The sequence below is a fragment of the Cuculus canorus genome, chromosome 10 (assembly GCF_017976375.1).
Source record: "Cuculus canorus isolate bCucCan1 chromosome 10, bCucCan1.pri, whole genome shotgun sequence".
In the NCBI taxonomy this organism is placed as follows: Eukaryota; Metazoa; Chordata; class Aves; order Cuculiformes; family Cuculidae; genus Cuculus; species Cuculus canorus.
The window spans coordinates 19,324,152-19,349,889 of record NC_071410.1 but is presented as its reverse complement, the minus strand read 5'-3'; the positions used below and the strand labels follow the sequence as shown (position 1 = coordinate 19,349,889).

General features: G+C 39.6%; 1 protein-coding gene across 2 annotated transcripts in view; it reads left to right on the top strand.

The window, feature by feature from the left end:
• The window catches only part of COL4A5 (collagen type IV alpha 5 chain), a 78,206-nt gene that overhangs the window by 26,633 nt on the left and 25,835 nt on the right, over nt 1-25,738 (top strand). For both annotated transcript variants that reach the window (XM_054075524.1, XM_054075526.1), the window contains exons 3-30: nt 5,616-5,705; nt 6,982-7,026; nt 7,780-7,824; nt 7,931-7,993; nt 8,773-8,826; nt 9,540-9,566; nt 10,782-10,862; nt 11,919-11,981; nt 12,534-12,569; nt 12,665-12,706; nt 12,813-12,905; nt 14,763-14,816; nt 14,923-14,979; nt 17,049-17,093; nt 17,194-17,247; nt 17,430-17,471; nt 17,924-18,056; nt 18,811-18,984; nt 19,701-19,784; nt 21,034-21,126; nt 21,715-21,785; nt 21,946-22,137; nt 22,582-22,750; nt 23,415-23,507; nt 23,598-23,702; nt 24,284-24,381; nt 24,646-24,796; nt 25,460-25,573. In XM_054075524.1, coding sequence (XP_053931499.1) covers nt 5,616-5,705; nt 6,982-7,026; nt 7,780-7,824; nt 7,931-7,993; nt 8,773-8,826; nt 9,540-9,566; nt 10,782-10,862; nt 11,919-11,981; nt 12,534-12,569; nt 12,665-12,706; nt 12,813-12,905; nt 14,763-14,816; nt 14,923-14,979; nt 17,049-17,093; nt 17,194-17,247; nt 17,430-17,471; nt 17,924-18,056; nt 18,811-18,984; nt 19,701-19,784; nt 21,034-21,126; nt 21,715-21,785; nt 21,946-22,137; nt 22,582-22,750; nt 23,415-23,507; nt 23,598-23,702; nt 24,284-24,381; nt 24,646-24,796; nt 25,460-25,573 — 2,368 coding nt within the window. The remainder of the gene's footprint in view (nt 1-5,615; nt 5,706-6,981; nt 7,027-7,779; nt 7,825-7,930; nt 7,994-8,772; nt 8,827-9,539; nt 9,567-10,781; nt 10,863-11,918; nt 11,982-12,533; nt 12,570-12,664; nt 12,707-12,812; nt 12,906-14,762; nt 14,817-14,922; nt 14,980-17,048; nt 17,094-17,193; nt 17,248-17,429; nt 17,472-17,923; nt 18,057-18,810; nt 18,985-19,700; nt 19,785-21,033; nt 21,127-21,714; nt 21,786-21,945; nt 22,138-22,581; nt 22,751-23,414; nt 23,508-23,597; nt 23,703-24,283; nt 24,382-24,645; nt 24,797-25,459; nt 25,574-25,738) is intronic.

Here is a 25,738-nt window from a genome sequence, read left to right as displayed (position 1 = left end):
GAAACTGAGACAGTCACCTTTCTCTGATAAAGAATATCTTGGGACCATTTTCTTGGAATCAGAGGGAGCTTTCTCTCCAAATATAGTCAATGACTGGAGCGTTGTTCAAGATCAAGCTCTCAAGTGTCATTATGTATTGAGGGTTTTGTTTCTGTTCCTCCAGAGTGCCTTCGCTAATTGTTAAGGAGAACGGCACAGGAGAAACTCTTCCACATTTAGTTTCTAACCTCTGTTGGCCTTTTCTGGAGTGAATTATTGCAAGTCCTGAGTAGAAGAGCAAGAAGCTTAATAACCTTTGGTGAAAAAGGAAGAAGGGCAGGTAAAAAAAGCCTCCAGTAAAAAAAGCTTAACCTCAGACCAAATATTTATGGGTTTGCATCTTTCTGGAAGATTCTTAGAGGGCTACAAATTGATCAAAGTGTAATCTTTTAATAAAATTTTTAAAAAACCAAAAGTCACAAAGGAAAACAGAACTTCAGCTGTGGTAGAACTGCTTTCACTGTCTTTTTGTTGTTTCTTTTGTATGTTTGAGTCCTCTTAGTGAAGAGGATGTAAGAACAATGGAAAGCAAAGCACATATTTCTTAAGTATGATATGTTGCTAGTGGAACTGGTTTTGTCATACATGCTCACATCCCATTACTTTAGCTGCCCTATAATTACGAAACCCTTGGTATTTGATGTATTGATGGATACAGCAGTTCTGCTCTGGAGAACCAGCAGAGTTCTCTGTTGCTGGCATCAATAATGTTTTCTCATATAAATTCTTTGTTTTGTTGTTTTTTATACAGCTATAAACTTTTTCTAAAGTCTTGTACTACTACAGGACATCACGGGCTGTCTTAAAATTATTAGTTTGATCCATCACAGCTTGTTTACTTCTATATTTGATGTAAGTTTTCAAACCTGATACTCTCTTCAACTCCTTCTTTCTTGCAAACATTATTCCAGTGGAGTGTAAACTGCTGCTACAACAAGTTTCAGGCTTTTTCTTTGTATTTGACACTTGACATTTGGTGTTTCTGCTTCCTTCTCCAGTGACCTCTGAACCAGGAGTAAAACTCTATAGCTCCTTGCCTAACTGGTATATGAGGAGCATTAGACAAGGAGTTGTTTAAACAATCTCCGCTCTTTGATTTTCCCACTGAGAGTGTGACAATGTGCTCATAGCAGTACTGGAAGTCAGGCATACGGAACCTGGTTCTGTACTGGGAAGACAGGAAAAGCCTTGTCAAATGTGCTCAGTTGAGCCCTGTGCTTCTGTTCCACTGTGTTTCGCTTCTGGCCCACAACCAGCTTCTGTCCACTTGCATTAAGTCAACTAAAAAGAGCTGCTTTGTTCAGCTTAGCAGTGCCTAATGCATTCCTTTTGAAACTCAAAAGTAGCCTTCTTCCTAAGCATCCTAGCATTCCCTTCAGGATATCCAAAGTTTAACAGATCAGGTAAAGTAATATAAATTGAACTGTAACAAATAGGAAAGCTTTTTTCTTGTCTTGCCTTGAAGAGCCACAGCTCTTGTTTAACTGCTTCTGTACTGCCGGTGACTCCCTCTGCCACAAGCCCATGCATCTGTAGCATGTTTCAGCCTGCTCGGTTCCTTCATGCAACTGTTTGTGTAACAGTGACAGAAATGTGTGGCTTAAGGTAGGAGGTTTTTTTCACAGCCCTCCTTTCAACTGTGTCTTATGTGACACAGTTTCTCCTCCAATTAACTCTAAATATGTTGTGCTATTTTTGATGAGCAGGGTCAAATTCAAATTAATTTAAACTGATTAAGGTGATGTTATTATATGTTCCTAGTCCATGGCCCTTTAAAAGAGAACTTCAGAAGGTGCTGAGTTTACTGGGTCTGCTGATCACAGTGTAAGGAGGCGCAACTCCAAAGACTCAACTGAGTTGCAGGTTCCTAATATATGATCACACACAAGCTTAGTGGCTGCAGTTCTGGCAAGAACAGCTTGTAATATCTGAGCTCTGAAGACATCTCAGGTACTTTGCTTCTGTTTGCAGATACAAGAAACCCATATCTCTTAAAAAGGAAGAATATCTTGGACTCTTTGGGTGTCTATTCTTGGAGCTCTGAGTGTCAGAAGGACATTATCAAGTATATGTCCTCAAATCCCTAATTCCTTCTGTCTTTATCATAGTAAAATTTAGTACAGATGTGACCCAAGCTTTGCTTTTCATTTCACTAGAGGATACGAATTACTAACAAATAGTTAAAATTTTTCAGATTTTAATCATTTTGTCAAGAATAATTACGTGAATGGTGTCTGTGCTTCATAAACGTTTGTCTGAACTATGCTAATATGGCCCTATATTCCGAAAGGTTTACAACCCTGGCAAGCGACCACTGACCATCAAAGCTTGACTGTTGCATCTTACAAAAGACGTCACAGATGAAATTCTGAAGAATTTGGATGTATTTTGAACAATACAGGTCATGTCTGAGGGGATTTCTTCATTGCATTAAAATGTATCTTTAGCACTACCATTTGTAGCTGGTTGGTGTATTTGTTTTGAATGCAGTCTTGATTAGATACTATCATTCTAAGTCTTTTAAGTTAGTGTTCTTCCAGTTAAGGAAGAAATTATGTTTAATAGTATTAGAACCTGAGGCAGCTGTTATTTTCACCTCATCATTTAGAAAGGTAGAGAATAATATGGCTGTCTGTTGCATCGCTTCTTCCATGCTGTACACCTTTTAATGTTACTACAGACATTTATACATGAATCTAGTTTTAAGGAGCCACCCATAGTTAACTGTCTTTAGGCTCTTTCTGATGTTCACTGTTTTCACAGCAAGAGCAGGAAACAAGTGCCTGCCTTTGTGGCTAAATGTTACAGCCAGGCTCTCACAGTATTTAAGCATCGAAATGGGCTGTCCAACTATGGTTTCCTCAATTAATTTTTTGCTCCTTTTTTTTTTAAGTCTTTTTTTTTTTCCTAGGAGTATACCAAATCTAAGTAAATCTGTATCTTGGTTTCTGGACCCATAACATGTGTTTATAAATGTTTATGTTTCAGAAAGGAATTCTAGAAATGCAGTTTACTTGTGCATGCTATAAAACCGCATCTATCCCTGATTTCTTGTGACCTGTTATTAGAGTATATGGAACTATGCCAATTTTTTCTGTATCCCTGTTTCATTGGCTAGATCTTGCTGCAGCCTAAAATATAATCTCAGAGTGTTTCCAACTATTTATTGTTTCTTTCTATCCCCCAAGAAAGTAATGTTCAAGCTTACGAGATGACAGTTTTGCCACGTCTGCGTAGCTGATTGAGGGAATTGCACTGCCAGCTACTCTAGGTTTATCACCAAATTAAATCTGAATCTGACTCCTCACTCATTCCACAAGGAAATGATGGTTGATAGCTGTTGCATCTTTATTTTGCTGTGGAAACAATCCTGTACTTTTAGGACTGGAACATGAGATTGGAGTTGACCTAAACCATTCCTATTTATGCTTCTCTTTAGCAGCTTCTAGACTGAAACAGAAAATATCCAAACTCACTCAGTTCTTTCTGTGCAAGCGAAAATGGCCTAGCGACTGTCAGGTTTTGCATCTATTAGAAAATGTATTGCATGCAGGGACTGCAATCTCATCCCCAATTATATAATGTATTTTTTTTTAATTGACTTTTTTGGGGAGGCTTTTTAAATGTCTTTTCAATTTCTCCGTGTTCTTGCAAGGCAGCAGGCAGTTTTTCATGGCAAATTTGTAGCATCTATCTTCACAAAACCAGTATGGTATAGGCAAGGTGTGCAGTAGGAAAAGTCTGGAGGCAGAAGCAATGTCTGAAAACTTTTCTCACTTATTAAATCCTTCTATACACTGTTGCAGTAGAAGACAATTGAAAAAATCCCCACAACATATTTTATTCCAGAAAGCTGGATCAGCTTGGATTCTCTCCTTAGAAAACTTGCCCATATTTCTTTCTCCAACCAATTTTTTTTTTATTCAAAAATAATGACTATAATGCAGCTATTAGGATTTCCTCTGTAATCACTTTGCTAAAGTTCCTTCAGGAAGTGTCTGGTGTGATCCCTCAGCAGCCTCCAGACGTAGTCCTTCAAGTCATATATTTACTCTAAGGGATAATTTGCTGGTAAACTCTTACAAGAGTTGTTCTGGCAACGATTTCCTCATGCAAGGCTCTCATTGTTGATGCTTTCTTTAAAAGTGGTTTTGGAAAATACTCATTTCATAGTTTCAATAGTTTACTGGCATCATCTGTTGTCTCTTATATTTCCCCTGCTTAACTATTTGGCTTCATATGTTTCCCTTCCACTTTAAAGCCCTTGGCTTCCCAGTACTGTGACTGCTTAGAATGGAGACTTCAAATTACTTGTGTTTTAAAGATCGGTTCTTCAGTCTTAGCTGATACACAAGGCCAACTCTCTCCTAAAAGTCTGTTCTAGTAACCATTTGCAGATTCTCTAACAAAAATGTGCAGAAGTGTGACCAAGTTGAGGTGAGTAGGCACTGTGAAGCTGATGTAGCACCTGACACATCTGACATGACTCTTGTACCCAGGTGTGATTCCTTAGTGTGAAAACACGTTTCTTTCCAGAGCCTGTTCCAAATTCTGGCTCTGCCTGATGCCTTCTCCATTAGGCATTCCCAAATTCCTCATTCTTTCTCTGCCAGGGACCCTTTCATATCCTGTCCTGAGATACTAACACTCCTCTGGTCTTGCTTTTCAGATGAGGCAGTGTGCCGGCTGTACAGCTCCATGCGAAGTACAGCCTGGCCCTCTGTGTGCAAAAAGACAGTCTGGACCCAGACTCAGACTTAAGCCAGCCTCCATCTGTGATGCGATTTCAGCATTGCCACAGGGGAGAAAAGATGTTTGTCCTGTAGAAGACAGCAATATGTAACCTACAGTAAAATAGGAGTATGTTTACATTTTAATTAACAGGCAACCAACTTTAGCAGACCAGGTAACGAGCTGCCCATTCATATTGAAGGAATCTTCCTGACTCTCACTTAATAGGTAGGACCAAGTACAGCTTAGTTATTTCCACTGTAAGGTTGCAACTCTTGCTTGCGCACAGCCTTTAATCTCTCATCCAAAGGGTTTTATGGTTGCATTTCCAAGGACGCAATATATATGGTACTGGGAAAGAAGGCAGGAAGAGAAGCCCTGTTACTTCTTCTGAGATTCTTTTCTGAAATTTCAGGTCTTGTAAATATTTTGAATGCAACTTCTCAAGTTCCTGCCTCACACAGTGGAATACAGAGCACCTGTCTAAGTAGTACAGTGAGAAAATTAAGATTTAAGACTGTGACTTAACACTGCTGTCATGCTCAGCATACAGGTGCTTACACCAAATAAAGAGGAGATGAGCAAAGCTTTGATATTGCCTTTTGCATATTGTGCTTAAGGGTGCAGTTAGGTACTACTGTCTGCTTGCAATCCCCAGTTTTCAGTTCTCTGCCGGTGTCTTCTTGAAGACATGAGTTTGCTAAGCAGGTGAGATGTTTAATTACAGTGTTAGCTTGCTTGTCTGTGTCATGACTTCCTACAGAAAACCAAAAAGATAATCTGTTATGAATCTGTCATAACTTTTGACATGTTACACCTCCACCACCACTTAATTCTTTTTGTAGGGTGAAAGGGGTTTCCCAGGCTTGGAAGGACAACTGGGTTTGCCTGGATTTCCAGGACCAGAAGGACCACCTGGGCCAAGAGGCCCAAAGGTAAGTCCCGGTTCTTCTCTGGAATAGCATGAAACTGCTTGGTGTGTTAACTTGCTTGTAGTGCTGATCCTAAACAATTCCAAAATTTTTGATTATCCTTGGTTTACTAGTCAAAATCTTCAAACGCTGGGATGTGACACAGGTTTTTGCTTGGTTTGGATAGTCAAAGATTGCTTTAAGTTTCCTATTCTTCACCTACACGTGCTTGTGAACACTACATGCATGCCTGTATTTTGCTTGGTAGGGCAGATTAAGGTCAAAGAACAGGTTTAGCAAGGTGTTGTAGTGTGGTATTATTAGTCCTTGCAATAACGTGCTCTATCACCTAGTTTTCTGATAAGAGTTGTTTGGCTGTCAGCTGCCTGGAGGGATTCCACCACCTAGGCAAGCTGTTGTTCACACCTAGTGACATTCCTGGCCTGGTTTTGGGTGGGGCAATGCAAATGAAGTTCTGTGCAGGGACTGTGGAATGCCCCTTGCTTTCCCTGGTTCAGTTCATTTTTATTTGCTAATGAATTAGATCATTACATTCGGAACGCATTTATATTTAATATATACAAGATTATCCACGATGTGCCTATTTGCAAACACTCACAGTATAAAGTAATGAGAAGCACATCAAAAAGCAGCAAAGAAAAATATAGGTAGGTGACAAGAAAAAATGTCTATACTAAAAGAAAAGAAAAGGTGTTTAAGGAACGGGTGGATGAAGTGTTTAGGGAGTGTTAGGAATGGTTGGACTCGATGATCCAATGGGTCCTTTCCAACCTTGTGATTCTGTGTGATTAATAGGATGTAACAAGGACAAAACAACAGAGGGGTCCTGGACTAGAAACTTGGATTGCATAAATGCCTTTTCTTAAGAATTTGCTATGAAGTTCTGCTTTATCGTAATATAAGTAAGGGTAGAGCATCATTCACGTTTTATCTTGTGTATCTTCCTTTACCCACAAGAGGTCACTGTAGGATGTTTGACGAAAGCACATGGCAGGTATCGGCTTACAAACAATCTTAAACTGCTTTGGGTTTTTTAAAACACGCTTCCTCTAAGTCATAGTGTATCAACTGTAACAAAGACTTTTCAATTCGAAGTGCAGCACGCAAAATAATATACTTTTGAACCCTTTTACTCAGGAAATCACAACTGCCATAACTTTCAGTCCACTTACCATAAACATGTAGAAGAAACTTTATCATGCTCACAGTTTAATTTGATAGAAAGGCAGAGTTCAAACTTGAGTGTGGTTTTTCTTGTTTGTTTGTTGTTTTTTTTTAGGGTGATGATGGACTTCCAGGACCTATTGGACCCAAAGGAATCAGAGTAAGTAATGTTGTAGTTTTAGGGTAATTAATATAATATTAGAATTATGGATAAAGACTGCCAGGCATTAAGTATATTTTCACACCAGTGGTGATTTATAGGGAGGGAAATTAACTTAATTATGAAGAGTCATTTATCTGCCGGCTAGAAGAGATTGCATTACATTTTTATAAGTAATATAAGATTGCGTAAGTAATACAGTCTTATGTACTGCTTGTATTACTTTCAGGAACTCCTTAGGGAGACTAACCCCAATATTATTTGATCTGTTTTCCTCTACAGGAAGTTAAAATCCTCCAGTAGCTTTGCTTTGGTTTATACTGAAGTAGATGCAGTATATGTAGGATCAATATGGGGAGGCTGCTTTGTCTGGAAATCCTTTAGGTTTTGTGCTTTGCTTTTTTTTTTTTGTCACACCTCTTAGCTGGGTGACAGTTGATGCATCTTTGACTTCAGGGTGACACATCCATTTTCCACATCTTGAGCGTTCATTTATTTTCTCTCCATATATACATACTATTACTTTAGTTCTGTGTTGTCTTCTCTATGTTTTTGTAGCTATTTCACTGAAAGAAAAACTTTGATGGCTGTCATCTGGCACAGTGGGGTTTTGTTACAGATTATTCAGATGTTTCTGTTGTTCTTTACTTACATATGCACATATAGGTTAGATTTGTTAAAATCTTGGTAAATCCTTTAGCACATCCATTCGTACCGTACTGTTTAAACCTTACGTGGTTCATTTTATTCTAGGGACCTCCAGGGCTTCCAGGATTTCCAGGAACACCAGGACTTCCTGTGAGTAAGAATAGGCTGTGTAGATACAAATCTGTTCCCTTCTGTCTTTCAGGCCAAGAGGAGCATTCTGTAAGCTTATTCTTCTTTCTTCTTTTCCACTTTAAAGGGATTACCAGGACAAGATGGGCCACCAGGACCTCAGGGTATCCCAGGATGCAATGGAACAAAGGTGGAATCCCTTTAAAATTCTTAAGAACGCAACTGTATTACAATAAAGAGTTCTTGTTCTCCTGGCTGTAGCCAATAGGTTCCGTTTATTATGTGCAGCAGTACTTTTTGTTAATGAGTTGCACAGGTAATTCCAAGAATATTCAGACACACATCTGAGAGAAGGGGTCGTGATCTGGTGCTTGAAACGTAAGTTTTGCCAGAAATTGACAGCATCAAGACATGATGTTTATATTTTGCAGCCAATGTAGTCAAATTCTTTGTTCTAAATCCTTAATTTTATAGCTAACAACTGAGAGGAGTGTCTGATCATTAGGTCATTTACTGCATCTTACCTTTTTAGTAGACTCTTACTACCAAGGAAAACTTATTGCCTAACAATGGGACTTTTTAATTATTAATTTTTAATAACAGTGCATTGAAAATACTCATTCAGAATCCTTTTTGTAAGGAATCACTTCCATCCTAACATGTTACTTAGCTTCAGATTATGATCTTTACTTAAGAAGCTGATGTTCTATAGCACTATAAGTGTTTTCCGTCTTTGTAGTGTAGTACTTTGCCTGGTGGTATGTGGAAATACCTTAAAGTGGAAAGTTCTCTTTCAATCAGTTGTGTCATTTAACAAACTACTTGTCCTATGGCTTGTTGCAATACAGTTCGTTACTCCGGAGTCATAAGCTAACAGTAAAACAGGACTTTTCAGTCAAAATTCGTTTGTTTGTTTGTTCTTGTTCTGTTTTGGTTTGGTTTTGGCTAATAGTTTTCTTCATCCCTAAGGGAGAGCGCGGCTTCCCAGGCAGTCCAGGTTTTCCTGGTTTACAAGGGCCTCCTGTAAGTAAAAGATTTCCAGATCAGCTACCTGTAATCTGTTCAAAAACTTCTACTTAAATCTGCAAGATATCAGATAAATGTCAGCCTCTTTTTGCAGTTAGTCTTTGAATAGATCAGAATATACTTTTCTTTTTATGGTTAATCAGAATATTTTAGATGTCCAGTGAAAGAGCTTTTCTGCTGCATGCTGTGGTAAAGCTAATAAACAATCCTTTGGGTTCTCAAATGCTGAAGTGCTTTGCCACCTGCAGAAATACAGTGTGTCGGAGAAGTAAGATCTTGATATTATCATGCAGTTGATCTAAATAGTCTTACTGATGATTAATGTGGCAGAAAAAAGAGACAATGTAGGGTGTTTTCATCATAAAACACAAGGATGTACAGCAAAGTGACTGTCGGAACCGAAGTACAAACAGAAACGTAGTAGACAGGATAGATAAATAGGAGGCAATAAAGCAATAAATTGCTAGGAAATGTAGTCCCTTTAATGCTCAATAGTCGTGGTAAAAGTATTTCTCTCTATTTTTTCCACTTGATTCTGAAGATCATAAAAATTATTTTCTCCTGTTTGCCATCTTTTTTCTTTTAGATTCTGTCTTTAATGCTTGCCTCAGAGTGTAAATGTAAATCTGACTAGTGGTTTGCAAATAACAAACCAGTTATTTATTTCTATTGATCTTTCTTTTGGCTTTTTTTTTTTCTTTTATACAAAGGGACCCCCTGGCCTGCCAGGTATGAAGGTAAGTGTTCTGCACTCTATCATCAACGTGCTAACCAGGCATGGATGTGCAGTGTATCCAGCATAACTAACCTGCTTGCTTTTACACAAGACCATGTGCATCCTTTGGAATCTGGAGTGACGTTCTGCAGAAAGCTTAGAGTTTTGAGGCCGCTCCACTACAACTAGCTGGAAATTCTGCAGTAGCTTCACTTAATTTGGGTATTTGGGTCAGTAGTTCCAGAACGAACAGACTGTTTTTTGAAGCTGGTTTCCTTGGAAGTGTGAGGCATCAATTTGGGAAAATGCCTGCATTCATCCATATGCACCAGTATATACCTCTGCATGTTCAAGAACACTACTAGGGAGTAAGCAATAATAACTCATACTATCCAGTGAATAGAATAGTGTAACTTGTTATGTTCCTTTTGGAAATGTGCTTTTTACTGTGATTGCTACATAGATTCCTTTTTCACCTAATGTAAATAGTCTCGTAATCTGATTTGGGATGTTAAAGACCCCTTTTATTTTCTAAGGGCTTTTTAGTTGTATCCTTGACCTATTTGAGCATTGAGTCCTTATCTATTTGAAAGTAAACTTGACCCACAGAATCATTCCAGTAAACCTCTGAGAGGACAGCATAACACTAGTTCTAGGAAATGGTGACTATTAAGATGAATCTGTTTTCTTAGTTCCTTTTCCCAATTGTTTTAAAAATATTAACAGGCAAGCTGATCTGAACATGTATTTTTAAAATGAAGATCTTCCCTGAAATAATAAGAAACTGCTTCAATATAGAAAATGAAGCGTGACTATTATAACAGCCTACTCAGCATTAATGTCATGAAGTGGAAAAAGCTGAATGAGCCTTTTTTCCATTGTGTCCTATCCATTGCTTTCACATGGAGCTGGAATGTCTCTTTTGTGAAGCATTTGTATTTCAATCCCCTAATCTTTTCGGAATTGAAGTTAATGCTGATATATTTGCACATATAAAAAGAGAGCTTTGAATAGTTGGTAATTTTGCGATATAAAGAATCTTTCAGATATGCAAGCAGCTCTCCTGAAAAGCACTGTTCTTGGAGAATCTATACTTACATTAAAGAGTATTGCTAGAGTGTAGCATAACTCTGAGTCTCTCAGAATTTTAAGACCCACTGTGTGTTCTTTAGAGTCAGAACGTTGATAAAGAATTGTAAAATGAGCTATTAATTAAAGTCAGCTTTTTTTCTTCTAGGGTGAACCAGGTGAAATAATTACATCCTTGCTGCCAGGACAGAAGGGTGACCCAGGATTTCCAGGTCTTCCAGGCATACCTGTAAGTTGTGTAAAATACTATTAGGCTGTGTTCTGTGGAAAGGATAACATGAAAACTATCTGCATTACAGCACTACTGGGACATTTGGTGCTAGGGGATCCATATGTTTATGTGGAGAAGCAGGGCTAATATTTACTGTACCTCTAGTTTACGGCTTGAGGGAAAGTAAGTGCTTCCAATTTGCCCATAGTAGGGCAGAGTTGCTGTGCTCTTAATAATCACAGAGGCCAGAAAGATCCCGTGGTTAGGAAAGTGGTATCCAGCAGGCAGCAGTACTCACAGTAATTGACCTGCTTCTCTGTTTCTCCAGCCTGTTCCCCGTTCCTAGACATTCTCTATCAGTTCTAGAATTCCCTTCCCTTCTTCATCCGGAGGTAAAGCAACTCACATTTGCCTTTCTGGGTGGTAGTTGCTATTTTGGATGGTGGGAAGAGAGGGTAGCGTCTCAGCTGTTCTCCTCATGTTGCACCTCCTGAACAGTGTTTCTGTTCTCCCAGCAGTTTTCTGTGAAAACAGCTAGTCACCCCAGGCCTTGTGCTTCCCCACTGAGCCATTCTTTGCTTTAGTGGAAGAACAAGGGAAGCAGAAAATGAGTCTATCGGCCTGGGCTGGACAGAATCCAGAGACTTCCATTTCCTGCTACAAAGAGGCAAGCCCCAGGCTATTCTGACCAGACTGAGCCTGTTAGCATTTCTGTTCCTCTGATCTGTGCTTCCCTATTGTCTCTTTCTGGCTGGGAGGAATGACAAATACAAAGTGTTTTGTTGTTCTCTGTCAGTGCATGAAGAGAAAAAAAGAGCAAAAGTAGTTCAAAACAAGCAAAAAAGCATTCCCTTATTCAAGGCAAAGAGATGTATTGATGTTGAGAGCAGAACACTTCTAACACAATGTACAGTCCTTTACGCCTTTCCACAAGGACAGATTGGTAGGTTAGTGGTCAGCTAGTTTGATTTGACATGTATGGCGTGCCAGCCGTCTGGGTTTTGTGACCTCGAATGTCTCACTGTTTTTTTCATTAGAAGGTGCCTCTCATAGCCTCCTCTGCTTTCTCAACAGGGCCCACCCGGCTCCATGGGAGTACCAGGTCCAATTGGCCCTCCAGGGCCCCCAGGTTTGACAGTAAGTCTCTTTAACCTGTTGCCCCCTAAAGCGTTAAATGGGGCAGTTACTTCTTTGTTTAGTGTCCTCAGAGGCAGGTCACTGAAGGGCAGAGATCTTGGTGGTTAAGACGTGGTATGAAAACCATGGCAACCATGCCTTCAGTTCACCCTGGAGCTGTCAATGTGCACATTTAAATGTGATACATTTGAAACAGCCTATTACCAGACCCCTTTTCTCTTTAAGTCAGGCTGAATCCTTGTCCAGGCCCCTTATTTGTGTGAAACCTGTGGGACGCGATTTAGCTTATTTAAACCATGATTATTCTTTCCTTAATATTTCATACCTGACCATTTAGTTTTATTTGACTCTCCCTTAAGGGGAGAACTAGTTTCTTACAGGTATGTGAAGATGAATAGCATGAAGAATAGCTCTCAAGGGAAGGCAGGGTGCATTGTCAACATGGACATAATGCACAGAACTCAAAATAGCAACACTGTTCTTTTACTTTCCCCACAAGAGGGCATGTAAAGTGCTTGGAAATTAATTTTTTGTTGTTTCCATTTTTAATAGGGGCCTCCTGGTCCACCAGGGCTGCCAGGACCTAAGGTATTTCTTTTCCCTTATTGGTGGTAGTGGTCTGTTTTGTTTTTCTTTCTGTTCACTTGTGACTTCTAAGATCTGATGAATTATACTTTTTGCAGGGTAATATGGGCTTGAATTTCCAAGGACCCAAAGGTGAAAAAGTAAGTAGGTTGATCATGACTTTTTTGCATGTTACTTTCAAAATACTTGTACGTGCCATTGTGGCTTATATTAACCGTAACAAACTGCCATGTTCTTGCACATTAGGGTGAACAAGGTCTTCAGGGACCTCCAGGGCCACCAGGACAAATTGGAGAACAGAAAAGACCAAATGACATTGAGTTTCAGAAAGGAGATCAGGTGAGTGGGAAAACATATCAATCCACAACGAGCATGTGATCAAGCTGCAGACCTCATTGGTTTTTCTCACACATACTCGCATCTGGCTTACTGCAGACATTCTATTATTTTTCCTCAAAATACTGACTATTTCAATGCTAAGTACTTCTCCTTTAATAGAAGGCATGCCAGTCGCATTAGCTCAGTTGCTTCCCTTAGTAAATTAACTATTCTTAAGAAACTCTGTTAAAGAAAGTTTTATAGTAACAGTAAAAGGACCTGAAATATTCTTCTTTCTTGGAAGACCCAGACTTGGATTTTCAAAGCTCTCTGAGGATTCAAATTCCCATTAATTAACCAGCTGTCATGTATTGTGAAGAAGTCGTTAAAAAAAATCTTAGCTCAATTTATTTTTTTTCTTTTTTTTTCTCACCCCCCTCGCCCCCCCGCGCCTTTTTGGTTATTAGTGATGCCCAAAGATCTTGCTTCCTTGTGGTCTGAATAAAGTGCTTTCCCATTTCTGGCCTCTCTAAAGTAAATTTCGAGCCCTATTATAAGAGCAAGTTCAAACTGTTGGTTTGATTTCTACGGGTCCTTCCCCACCCACAAATACCAAGACAAAGACAAAACCAGAAACAAAATCTTTCTAGGATGACTACCCATTGCAAATGTACATCAGTGGATAGCTTTAGGGAATGCCTTAGTGGTGCTTAATGTTCTTCTGAAAGGAAGAGTAACAAATGGTTTTGATCAAAATGGAGGACAGAATTGTCTTACACCTTGCCAAAATAAAATACTGCTGCATACCAAAGCAATAGGACAGAAGGTAAAGAGCCACGTTGTGTGTCTTTATAGTTCTTAGAAAATATAGGGTGATATTTTGACTCCACTGTATTTGAAGCAAACATTCATCTGACTTTATTAGGGTCAGAGTAATTTGCCTCTGTCCTCAGGGATCTCTGGAGGACTAATTACACTGTCATTAAGTTACGTAAATGTACAAAATAAAAGTATTCTGACTACTTTCCTTTTAAAGCACTAAGACTTCCAAACAGTCTCAGTGTGTTGCCTTTGACCAAAATTAACAATGATTTCAAAGTTTAAAATTTTGTTTTTATTTCAACTAAAGTTATACTTAGTAGTATACACACAGTAACAAAATTCAGCTTTACGCTTCTTATTTGTGAAGTAGACACAAAGTTCTGGTGTGTGCCACTACCTATGTTCTCTCTCTGAAAAATCAAGTGTATAGATGAGCTTGAGCAAGTCGAGAGGAGGCCTTTAAGAAAGTAGCAGAAACTTCACACAGACCTTTTGTGGGTTCAATACCCTGTATAACTTTTCTTTAGGTTAATGGTGAATAATTTTAGGACTTATACAGAGGTGTAGCAAGACAAAATAGAAGCCCTAACTTTTCAACACAGTGATCCTGTAACACTGTTCTGACAAACATGCTGTTGGTCCTGATGGCCTCACAACTTCAATGACTGCTAGTAATCTAATGACTGTTGCTCCATTAATTCCAGCAGGATCTGGTATTTGTTCTTTTTTTCTTTCCTTTTTTTCTTCCTTCCTTTTGTTATTGTATAACAGCTGCAGGCCACCAAACCAGCTGCTGCAGTGCACACAGGAGGTAGCTGTGTCTTAGTGGAGTGAATCATCTAAATAAACAGGATAAGCAGCTAATAAAATTTATAGATGCACTTGAAGTTCCACACAAAGAAAGAATAAATATTATCTTTTACTGTTCCTAGTACTTGGAAATCTAAATACCAGCAAAAAAAAAAAAAATTTCTATTTTTTTTTTTTTAAATCAACTGAGCTACTAAAGAGTTGATGGAGGCTTCAATCTTCTTATTTTTTGCCCATGCTTGACAGGGTATTCCAGGTGATCCAGGCCCACCAGGACTTCCTGGACCACAAGGCCCTCCTGTGAGTAGTCTTCCTTTAGTGTTTTTTTGTTGCATCTGTATCAGAACTGTAAATTCATTCTACTCTGACTTGTGGGCTCAGTTTAAGATGACGTTTGTGTGTCCAGGGTCTTCCAGGTGGCGTAAAAGGTGAAAAAGGTGAGCAAGGAGAACCAGGCAAAAGAGTAAGTAGTCTGTTTAACCAAACATTTATCTTTCCAATCAGTGTTAGCTTTGAGAATTAAGCAAATGTTGAAGTCAGGTGGGGCCACAGCCTCTGGGTAAGAGACTTCTTTTTGTTTTCCGCAACCTGGCAAACTAGTAGATGACGGCATCTGGTTCATGAAAGTGCTTCTAGCTATGGATCTCTCCGTGCTCTCTAGTAGAATTGTCTACACGTAAATCTTGGGTTTTGGGGGCAGGAGAAACTAACTTGAATTATGCTGTTTAGTTACCTGTGGCAACCTTCTTCAAAGTTGTCGAACTGCTTGACTGAAGCAGCAGTTCTGTTTCCTTTTAGAGGGGATCTTCATTGAGTTTGCTTGGTACTGGGTTGGCAAGCAGCATGAGATCGGTACATATTCAAGCCAGTCTATGTAAACGCATTCTCGGTGGGTTTACTTCTGAGGTCGTTCACAAAACCGAGTCTCTGAACACTGCATTAAGACCAAAAGTCCATTTGTCACTTCACAAGAGGCTACTTTGGTTTATGTGCTATCTGGGGACAAGTCAGGATGGCTGCATCTGAGGATAATGCAAGTCACTTTATTCCTGTCTCAACTCAAATCCATCCTGAATATCACAGCTCAGAAAAGCTGCGGAAGATCATAGAAGTGTTAAGAAATAGGATGTAAATAACGTGGGCTGTACTCGCAAAGTAAAAATAAGATGCTACCAACTCAAGGCATTTGGTATTTTCGCTTTCAGAGTTACTGAACCCATAATTTCATCAGCATAATGGGCCTTTTTGAAAACCAAGACACAAGGCTTGCTCGAGTTGATTGGACGATATAGAAACACTGTTTAGAAACATGGTTTAGGTTTTCAAATTTCGATAGGAAATAAGTACAATGGAAACAAATGTTTGGTATTCTGGATAAAACTCTTCTTAGATGCTGAGATATATATGAGTGCTTTGATTTGTCTGCTTTAAAGAACATAAGAAATGAGGCAGATTTATAAAGCCAAAATTGTCACTGTATTCTGAGTGGTTTTTGAATTGTATTTTCCAAGTTGCTTCTCTCTGCAAAATTAAATGGGAAACACATCAATTTGCAAAGATCTGAAGGGATAAAAATCTTGGGGGGATATAGCAAATGCCTTTTGACAAAAGCTTGGTTAGCAACATTTTTGTTCTGTTACTCTGAACTTGGGCATGCTGCATACTTTAAAGGGCAATTTTGCTATTAAGTTACTCTAAGACTGCCTTTTAGGACTCTTTATGATTCTGAGGGCCTCAAACCCATTTCAGAAATACTTGTAAAAATGTCACTGGTAATCAAACATGTAGTTCTGCAAATTCATAGGAAATCTTAAAACCTCATTTTTGAGAATTGCAACTCATCATTAATAATAAAGAATTCACAAATTGCACTGTAATCTAATATACCATATCTGTCAGGTCTTATTGTCAGTCTCTCAGGGACTGAGAGTTGATCTTGACACTGTGGTGAGACATAATTGCCTATTCTAATTATGTTCCAGCAGGTGTTCCCCCATACATATTGCTTCTGTAATGCTAACAATAAAGTTGTATTTTTCTTGCCCAGTGAATACTCTGGAAGGAAGTGGAGCTTGCACTACTGTTGTTGCAACAATGGCAGAGCTGTTCAACAAGAATATATGGGTTTTAGAAGTCACTTCTTTGAGCAGAATTGTATTTTTGTTGATACTATTCTTCAGAATATAGTATTTATTTAAAGGAGAGAGAAATTCAAACACAAAAATGTTTTTATTTAGTTTCACCAGTCACTTTATACTGATTTTCTAATGAAGCGTTAGGGAGTTAGGATCTGTTTTCCAAATAAAGGATTTATCTGATGTTAAATTAAAGGTTGCTTTGGTTTTCAAAATCAAAACCTCAGTTTAGATAACTATTGATTATACTCGCTTGATGTCTCTGACCTGTTTGTCACAGGGACTGCATTCTAGACAAAGTTTGGTTTACTGAAAAAAGGGAAATGAGTAACACTGTTTCCATAAGAATTCTTCACTACTGAAGCATTTTATCTCAATGCTTATTATGTCTTTGAAGGGAAAGCCTGGCAAAGATGGAGAACCTGGTCAGCCTGGTAGGGATGTGAGTAACGCATACATTTCTAATCTAAGCAGACTCCTGATAAGCTTTTCTTCTGATACGGGGAAAATTTGAGTGTGATTATATTTCTCTTTTCTTGAAGGGTTTACCTGGTGGGCCTGGAATAAATGGTGCTCCAGGAAGAGATGGTGAAAAGGTATGCCAGGTGTTTTTTATCATTATTGCTATAATAACAATTGAAAATCTGCCATCACTGAGTACAGTTCTGGCTGAGTAGTAATTGCATTGTCCATGCTGTTACAGTGTTGAGGAATATTTGCAATAACTTTATTATGTACTAATGCACAGTGTAAAAAATGCTTTTAATTTCATTGATAGGGTGAAAAAGGTGACATCGGTCCCCCTGGTCCTCCTGGAATTGTAAGTTGCTGAGCCTTTCTTTTCATTCTTCATTTGGTTGACAGTGTTGTCTTATTATAGTTCTTGGGTAACTGTGAGTCCCATCTCTGGGTATAACAATGACAGAATCGGTGAAGATTTCATATATTCACTAATAGAAATGATTGTTTCCTCCTTTCGAGGTAGAGTCTGTGCTCTAGGATTTGCTAGGTTACAAACAGAAGGCTAGACTATAACCTCAGACCGGCAGAAACAGTCAGCTTCACTAAAGCCTGTTGAGACCATGTTGATTTGGCAGTAAAAGTGCTTCCTATGGGAGGAGCTCTTTACTGGAATTTTACCTGGTAATTCAGTGGAGCAGGAGAGCATCATTTGGTATAAGGTTCAAAATATGTCAAACTTCTCTTTCCACTTACCTGTTTACCATTCCACTTCTCTTCAAGCTGTTTCACTTGAACATGAAATATTTACAGGTCATTTCAAGACCAGGCATTGATGCAGCAGTGGGACCAAAAGGTAGCAAAGGATTGCCAGGACTTCCAGGAGCCAAAGGAGAGCGTGGGTTCTCTGGCAGGCCAGGCCCACCTGGCTTGCCAGGTTCTCCAGGTAGGAGGGCAAGCATTAAAACAAGCTCCATGCTCAAATGTATTCATGTTTATTTAGCTTTGCAGTCTTTCAACACTCATTTTGAGAGCTGGACTGAGCAGAAAGTGAAGGCAGGACTATTCAGAGCTAGCTTTGAGGGTGGCCCTTAGCTTATGGGGATAATATGAGAAATTCTGAACATTCATTGCCCCTGCTGTGGTGAACAGAGGATGCTAATCATCAAGGCTGTCAAACAGATACTACCTTAATGGTCTTTATCTCTACACTATCCATTGTATTCCACAGAGAAAGTATTATGTACCAGAAATCTGGTACCTGGTCATCAAACCTAGTCTCTTCTGTACATTGGCTGATACTAGAGATTGAGGAGCTGAGTTTACAGGGACAGTGAGCAGTGACACCTGTATTTGCCTTATGCATGCACAGAGAACAACACTATCATTCTAATGCTGCAGGTTGTAAACATTCTTTTTTCTATCCGTACTTCCTTTCATTACTACTGTTTTGGGGTGTTTTCCTGTATAAATTTACTTGTTGAGTCTCAGGTCATTTTTTCAAGGAGGAGTCCCTGAAAATGTAAAATGTGCATATGTCAAACACTGCACATCATGTAGTTTGATTATGTTAGAGAAACATTATGGATTACTTACACGGAAAGTCTTGGCTGTAGCATGTATTCCTTGTATATTATTGTCATCTATGCAAAAAGGTGATTTAAATCTTTGAACACTCAGCTAAGTTCTTCCTATCTTAGGGATCACTACTGTTGGACCTCCTGGCCCACCTGGCTTACCTGGTGAGAGAGGACAGAAGGGAGATCCAGGTTTACCTGGTATTTCTATTCCTGGGCAACCAGGACTTGATGGACCACGAGGACCTCCAGGACCACCAGGGCCACCAGGGCCACCTGCACCATCTGTTCCTCCTGGTAAGTGATGCCCACAAAGACACAGCAGGAAGGAGAGTCTGAATAACTCTGACATTCTTTTTTTATTATTATTTTTTTGAAATTCCACCTCCAAAGATTTAGCTTATCAGCAGCTGCAGCCCATAAGATTTCAAACTATTTGTATACATTCTTCAAGTCATTGCCATTGCAGACCAGGACATTTCTAGAACTCTAGCCTTAAGGACAATTACAGAATTTGGGAATTCAACGGTGTTGAAATGAGTCACAGTTTGGTTTTATCGCGTCTCCTTCTACCTGAAGTGAGCCCTACTGTGACTTATTGGAACTAACACAGTTCAGAAAGGAATCAAACACTGAGATGGCATTGGCATCTTGAATCCCCTCACTGATATTTCATAGATGTGCCTTTATGATATGAGACTGAACAGCAGAATGTAGTGTAGAGATGGAAGTGTGCAGGCTGTGGAAGTTAGTGGAAGATAGTTAAGATTGCGAAGGAGAGCTGATGACCATTGTGCAATATCATGGATTGTTTCGCTTTGAGTTTAGATTACATTGGTGGGTTTTCGTTAGCAAGCCTCTGTCTGAATTGCTGAAACATTTGGTCTGTGATTGTGTGGGTATATTGGAATATCCATGCAAACACTAGGGAGTATATATTTTACTGAATACATACAAGTATTAATTATGTCTGCTTAACACAAACTGATCATTGAACTCCCAATTCTCCTTAGGTGAAGGGTTATGTGAACAGGGCCCACCAGGTCCTCCAGGAATTCCAGGACAACAAGGCTTTACAGGGGAGCGAGGCCAAAAAGGTGCAGTGTCATGGCTATCTTGTTTTTTTCTCTCTTTGTTAAAGCTTATTTAACAGCATAAAACATGCATGAAATAAGGATAATCAATGTCTCTTGCCAGTAGGGTTGAGTGCAGATATTTTCTTTTTCTGAGTGTAAAGCTGGTTTGTTTGGACATAGGATAGTCCCTCATCTAGTGTTAAAGCACAAGAATATCAAAGTGACGAGGGTACAACCAATGCTAGGGTAGGCCCTCGCATAGATCATGATTGAAGTAAAACGGAACTTCAGGTTTATGAATGCCTCTCAGGTAGATAGAATTTTAAGGGTTTTGTAACAGCAGTTGCCAACTCTATATGAAAAAGTTTTATACTTACTCCATGAATAAATTTGACGTTCTTTTATGGAAAGCAACATTGAAATTATAAATGCAAGACTCCTATTTTGAGTTGGTCAGTCAATCTATGATAACTTTGTTTGTTTGATAAGCGAAAGAAATACATCTTTAATATGTATCCTTGTTTCCAAAAAGACAATCTTGCAATGAGGATGCTGATATAGGTAAGTGAGAATCTTTTCCTAGCTCAGCCGTGGACATCCTAGATGACTTTGGGCATCTCACTTATTTTTGTGCCCCTTCCAAGCAATATTCTTTTTCCTCATGGAGATTATAAGGGTTGGTTAATTAACTTGCATGAGGTGCTTAAATACTACATTCACAAATGTCAGAAACGTCTGTATGTGAGGGAAATTTCTAAACTTCTAGAAAACATTTTTTTTTTTAATTATTTTTTCTTTTAACTAAAATAAGTTTTAGCCTATTGTCAAATCGATTAAATATTCCCAGTATTTGTTTTGCACTCTTGGAGCTTAATTAAAGTTTGGGATTTTGATAAGTATTTTAGAGTTGCAGTTTGAAATGTCAAGTACCTACTTTAGAAGAGGACTCTCTCGCTGAGCAAAAAAAGTCCACAGTATATTTTATTGTGCTTGAAAACAGTTTTTTTGTTTTAATATATTTTGCACTATCCTAGATAAATTTTAATCACATCTGATGTTGGGTTTCCGATGCCTAGCAACCAAAAAGGCTTCAGTCTGGCCTTCATGGGGAAGCCTTCTATTTAAGCAATCATATAATTATGTAAAATAGTAATTTTGGACTTGCTGTTATAGATCAGTAGCAAAAAAACAGTTACTGTTGTGCTGAATTCTTTCAATTTTTTCTAAGATCTGCTGCTCAAGTGTGCTTTTTCAATGCAAATCTTCTTAGGTGATCAAGGGGACACATGCTTCAATTGTATAGGAACTGGAATAACTGGGCCCCCTGGGGAGAGAGGACCACCAGGACTTCCAGGTAGTCCAGGTGAGGCTGTAGCTGTCACTGTTTTGCTTAATATGTTCTGTGAAGTCACTTTTGTAGCTGAGTATCTGTATATAATGCTAATGATATATCTATGTATTGTGTACAAATTCAGATGCACGGTTGTCTGCTCCAGTATGTAGTTGATGCATGTCCTATTTCATACAGTTGCGGAGTGTTAGGAAGAAGCAGATGGGGTATGTGTAAAACAATCACTCATTTTTTTGCAAATCAGGTCATTCAAAACCAATTCTCTGATCAAAGACAGACTTGCAAGCATTCTGCGTATTGAAGGTTTATGATCTGCTGTAGATTTCACTGAAAGAGAAATTAACTTTTACTACTTGCTGTTCTGGGAATGACAGAGGAGCTGGAGCCTTTTTATAAGTGTGATATTTTTTGACGCTACTGATTGAGCTTAGAGTTGCAAATTTTGTTCTGCTCAAATGAAATCAAGCTCTCTAAAAAAATTGGACTAAACCTTGCCAGGTTTTAAAACAACATAGCTGTTATCTTATGCAAACAGCATGTTTGATGTTTATAGCTTCTAGAGTTTTATGGTTTTCTTTTATGTCTTTCTGCACCACTCAGGTTCTCCTGGTTTTCCTGGACCAAAAGGTGAAAAGGGGCTTCCTGGATTAACGGGCCTTGTAGGGCCACCAGTAAGTGGTGGTGTTATATTCCGGTGGGAAAACTGTGTCATTTATCTTGAGTGTTTGTCTATAACTAGCTTGAACGTTTAATGCTTCAATTGTGCCACACTTGGAGAGGGAGGGAAAGGAATACTGAAATGCCTTTTCTGTTTTTTTCCTTCCTCCTCAGGGATTCCCAGGGCCTCCAGGTGCTCCTGGGAGACCTGGTCCGAAAGGAGACCCAGGGGATGTCCTGACTTCTCCAAGAATGAAGGGTGAAAAAGGAGACCCTGGCTTCCCAGGTCCTCCAGGTCTTCCTGGCATAGATGGCACTCCTGGACGAGATGGACTGCCAGGCCTACCTGGCCCTAAAGGAGAACCTGTGAGTTCCATTTTATGCTGTCTTTGACTGGACAGATGTTTGGGAAGTCCTACATGTGTTTGATGTAGTGTAGCTAAGAGGACCGGCAAATGCACATTTTTCTTAATGTGACTAATGCAGTAATTCTTTTCAATAGATGCCAGTCTAGTGATGATATACAGAATTACTCTCTGAATCTGTCAATGCCTCTGAAAATATGCTGAGACTTCTCCTGGGGAGTGTCAGATGGTCCTTTCTGCCATTGTCTGTGTTTCACCTCTGTAATGTGAAGAATTACGTAGCTAAGTTTAGACATTATCTATCGTGTTAGTAAAATGTAGGCAGCTTGAGAAATAGAGGGGTGGAAACTGCCAAGGAGTTTCAAAACAGAAGCAATAAAAGACTTTACTCCTTTGCTAGTAAATACGTGTTGCTCTTTCCCATCCTGCTCTTTGTTTTTTTCAGGGCAGTGTTGCATTCAAAGGAGAAATGGGTATTCCAGGTGATCCAGGAATACCAGGTCTTCCTGGAGACAAAGGACTTCCTGGACCTCCTGGTTTTGGTCCACAAGGTCCACCTGGTGAAAAGGGCATCCAGGGTGTATCGGGCCGTCCAGGGCCTCCTGGAGTTCCTGGTGAGTTGGTCTCTGTGTGCTGTTGGACAAAGCTGAAAAATCAAGTTTTGTCCTTGCACTCCAGATAGTTCTTGGAACATAATACTGCTTTTCAGCTTTTCCCAAAGGTGTTGTAAGACCTAGTATTTATAAGCTCCCTTATTGAAGGTCATCACAGAATTGCTAAGTGAGTAAAATTTGTAGTACGTTACCGTAGCCACATGACTCACTCTTCTGCTGTGACCTCTAGAGAAGCTTCTCCTTCTCAACTGATTATAGTGGAAATGCACTGTCTGGCTTGTGCTTAATAATACTGCAACTACAACAGTTTTTGAAAGCAAGAGTTTGCTTTGAACAAGTTTGCTTTTGTTACTTTCTTGTCAACTACACAGATCCTGATCAGGTTGTGCTGGTGTCAGCTACGGAAAGTACTGTTCATGTGATGGTACCTAGGAGGAAGCTAAAAAAAGTAACGTTTCAGAAAAACTATCTTAACATTAAAAAAAATGCTTCTAAGCTTGTAAGTGCTGCGTGGGGCTCAAGGGCAGATAGTCTACTGGGTAGAGTGTTGCTGGTGTTCAAGTTCTTTGTAAGGTTGGGGTGTGGCTAGTATCTTCTTCTGCTGAAAGAAAAACAGGAAAGAAGCTCATACTAAGTGATACATATTTCTTCTTTTTTGTTTTAGGTCCAAAAGGTGACCCTGGCCAGACCATTACAGAACCAGGAGTTCCTGGCCCCCCTGGTCCTCCAGGAAGAAATGGCGACCCGGGTCTTCCAGGTAAAGCAGCAACTAGATATCCAGGGAATTCCAAGAGCTTTTTATTCTGACTGATTCTTGATAACTATGTTGATTTTCTTTTTTCTACAGGAGATCCTGGTCAGCCAGGTCAGCGTGGCTTATCTGGCATCCCAGGTGCAAAGGGAGAGCCAGGTATTCCTGGCATTGGACTTCCAGGTCCACCAGGCCCAAAAGGTATGTTTACAGTCGTGTTACTGTATTGTACTGGCTGTAAAAGTGGGTGTAGAGGGTAGTGAGTTTATTTATATTTCTAGAATACTTAAAAAAAAAGTTTGTCTTGAATTTAGAAGTCTTTATTATAGTTTCAGTAATAGCAGGAAAAAACCTGCTATGCTCTTATTCCTCTGTTTACTGTACTACTCCTTCATGGCACCTTATGGTTTTCAGTAAACCAAGGATGCCGAAACAAATACGTAAAACTTTAGGAAATTAGAAATGTTTGAGTTTGAATCAATAAATTGTCTCCAAATACTGCCTTGAGATGTTAATGTTTCTGATGTGAACTGCTTGTAATCTCTGTTAGAGCACACAGCACGTGGAGTGCCCTCCTCCGAGAGGAGCCCCAGAGATCCTCTGTGGCAAAGACTGTGTACTCAAAAGTTATCTCAGCCAAACGGGTGCCCCTCAAACATGCTTAAGTATAGAACCTCTTTTCAGAGATTAATCGTCGTGGGCCCAAAGTTTTTCTGGTAGAGTTGTTCTGATGTTCTCTGGTGTTCTTTCTTCTGCTGCCCTAACCTCCATGTCATGTGTAGGTTTCCCAGGGACTCCAGGCCCCCCCGGAGCTCCGGGAACTCCAGGTCGCCCTGGTCTAGATGGACCTCCTGGACCACCTGGTTTCCCGGGACAGAAGGTCTGTGTTTGCTTGTTTAATATAAAACTTCAATTTCTTAGGGATTCTTCTTTGTCAGTGGGGAGAATTTCACCTCTCATCAGCTTTTGATGGCGGGGAAGTCACAGAGAAGTCACATTCTCTACTTGAGGTTTGAGTGAGGGTAGGAAAAAAGGAACTTGAACTCTAGGACGGTGGGAATTTTTTCTTTGCTACTTGAATGTTTTTAGGAGAGGCTAAAGTTAGAAAAAAACTGTTTTATAAAATTTGTTAATTTTTTTACAGGGGGAGCGTGGATTTGGAGTTCCAGGTCCACCTGGGCCTCCAGGACCACCAGGCACAAAAGGACTTCAAGGACCTAAAGGTGATTCTGGCTTCCCAGGAAGCCCTGGTCTTCCAGGACGGGCAGGTTTTGATGGAACTCCAGGGCCCAAAGGTATGAAGAACCTCTTCCATTTTCTGTTCCCTGTTAAACTTTAGAAAATGTAGATGCTCTGGAAGTTATATGGCAGTTAAACACAAGCAGTGCTGATTTTGCAGCAATTACTTCAGGGTCCATTTTCCCACATCAGAGACACCTGTGTAAATGGAAGCTTGTGTGAAGCTTGTATTCTTGAAAGACAAGCAGTCAAGGGAGTAAATACCAATCTGTAGGTCAGTATATGAAAATCTGTATTCTAAGGACAAATCTTGTGGGTAAAACTTTTTCAATAGAATAATGGTCATTTATATGTATTGTGCCTCAACATGCAGAGGGTTAGCAATTCACAAATTCCTACTGTTAATCAGTGTCTGCATAGAACTGCGGAGAATACCTGGTTTGCTGGAGAGCATTTGTTGAGTTTGATGTGGATAATGAAGCAATAACATATCTCTGTATAGCCCAGAAATCTAAAGTGCATGCGTTCTGCACAGAGTGAGGACAAATCTTTGGCTTTCAGAAGTAGCCTCTGAAGCGGATTTTTTTTTTCTATGTCAGATCCATATTTGTTTGCACACAAGGACAAGATTTCAAGTACAGTGTGCAGACACTCTGCTTCTGAAAGCAAGTATTTCTGGACTGAGTTCACTATCTAACTAAACAAGAGTGTTCTTTTAGGTGACCCTGGACCAAGTGGACCACCAGGACTCCCAGGCCCACCAGGCATCCCTGGCATTGGTGGTCAAGGTCCACCTGGATCTCCAGGACCTCCGGGTCCTGTTGGCCCCCCAGGTAAAACTTGCAGAAATTGTAACCATAGATTATTTCTGGCATACACCGAGCAGGTACACGGGACACTGAAGGTCCCACTGAACACATAGGCAAGGAAAGATAGAGACTTCACATCTATTAGCTCAGCTATCTTGCCAGCCAAGCAGGCAGGATTTTGTACATCAT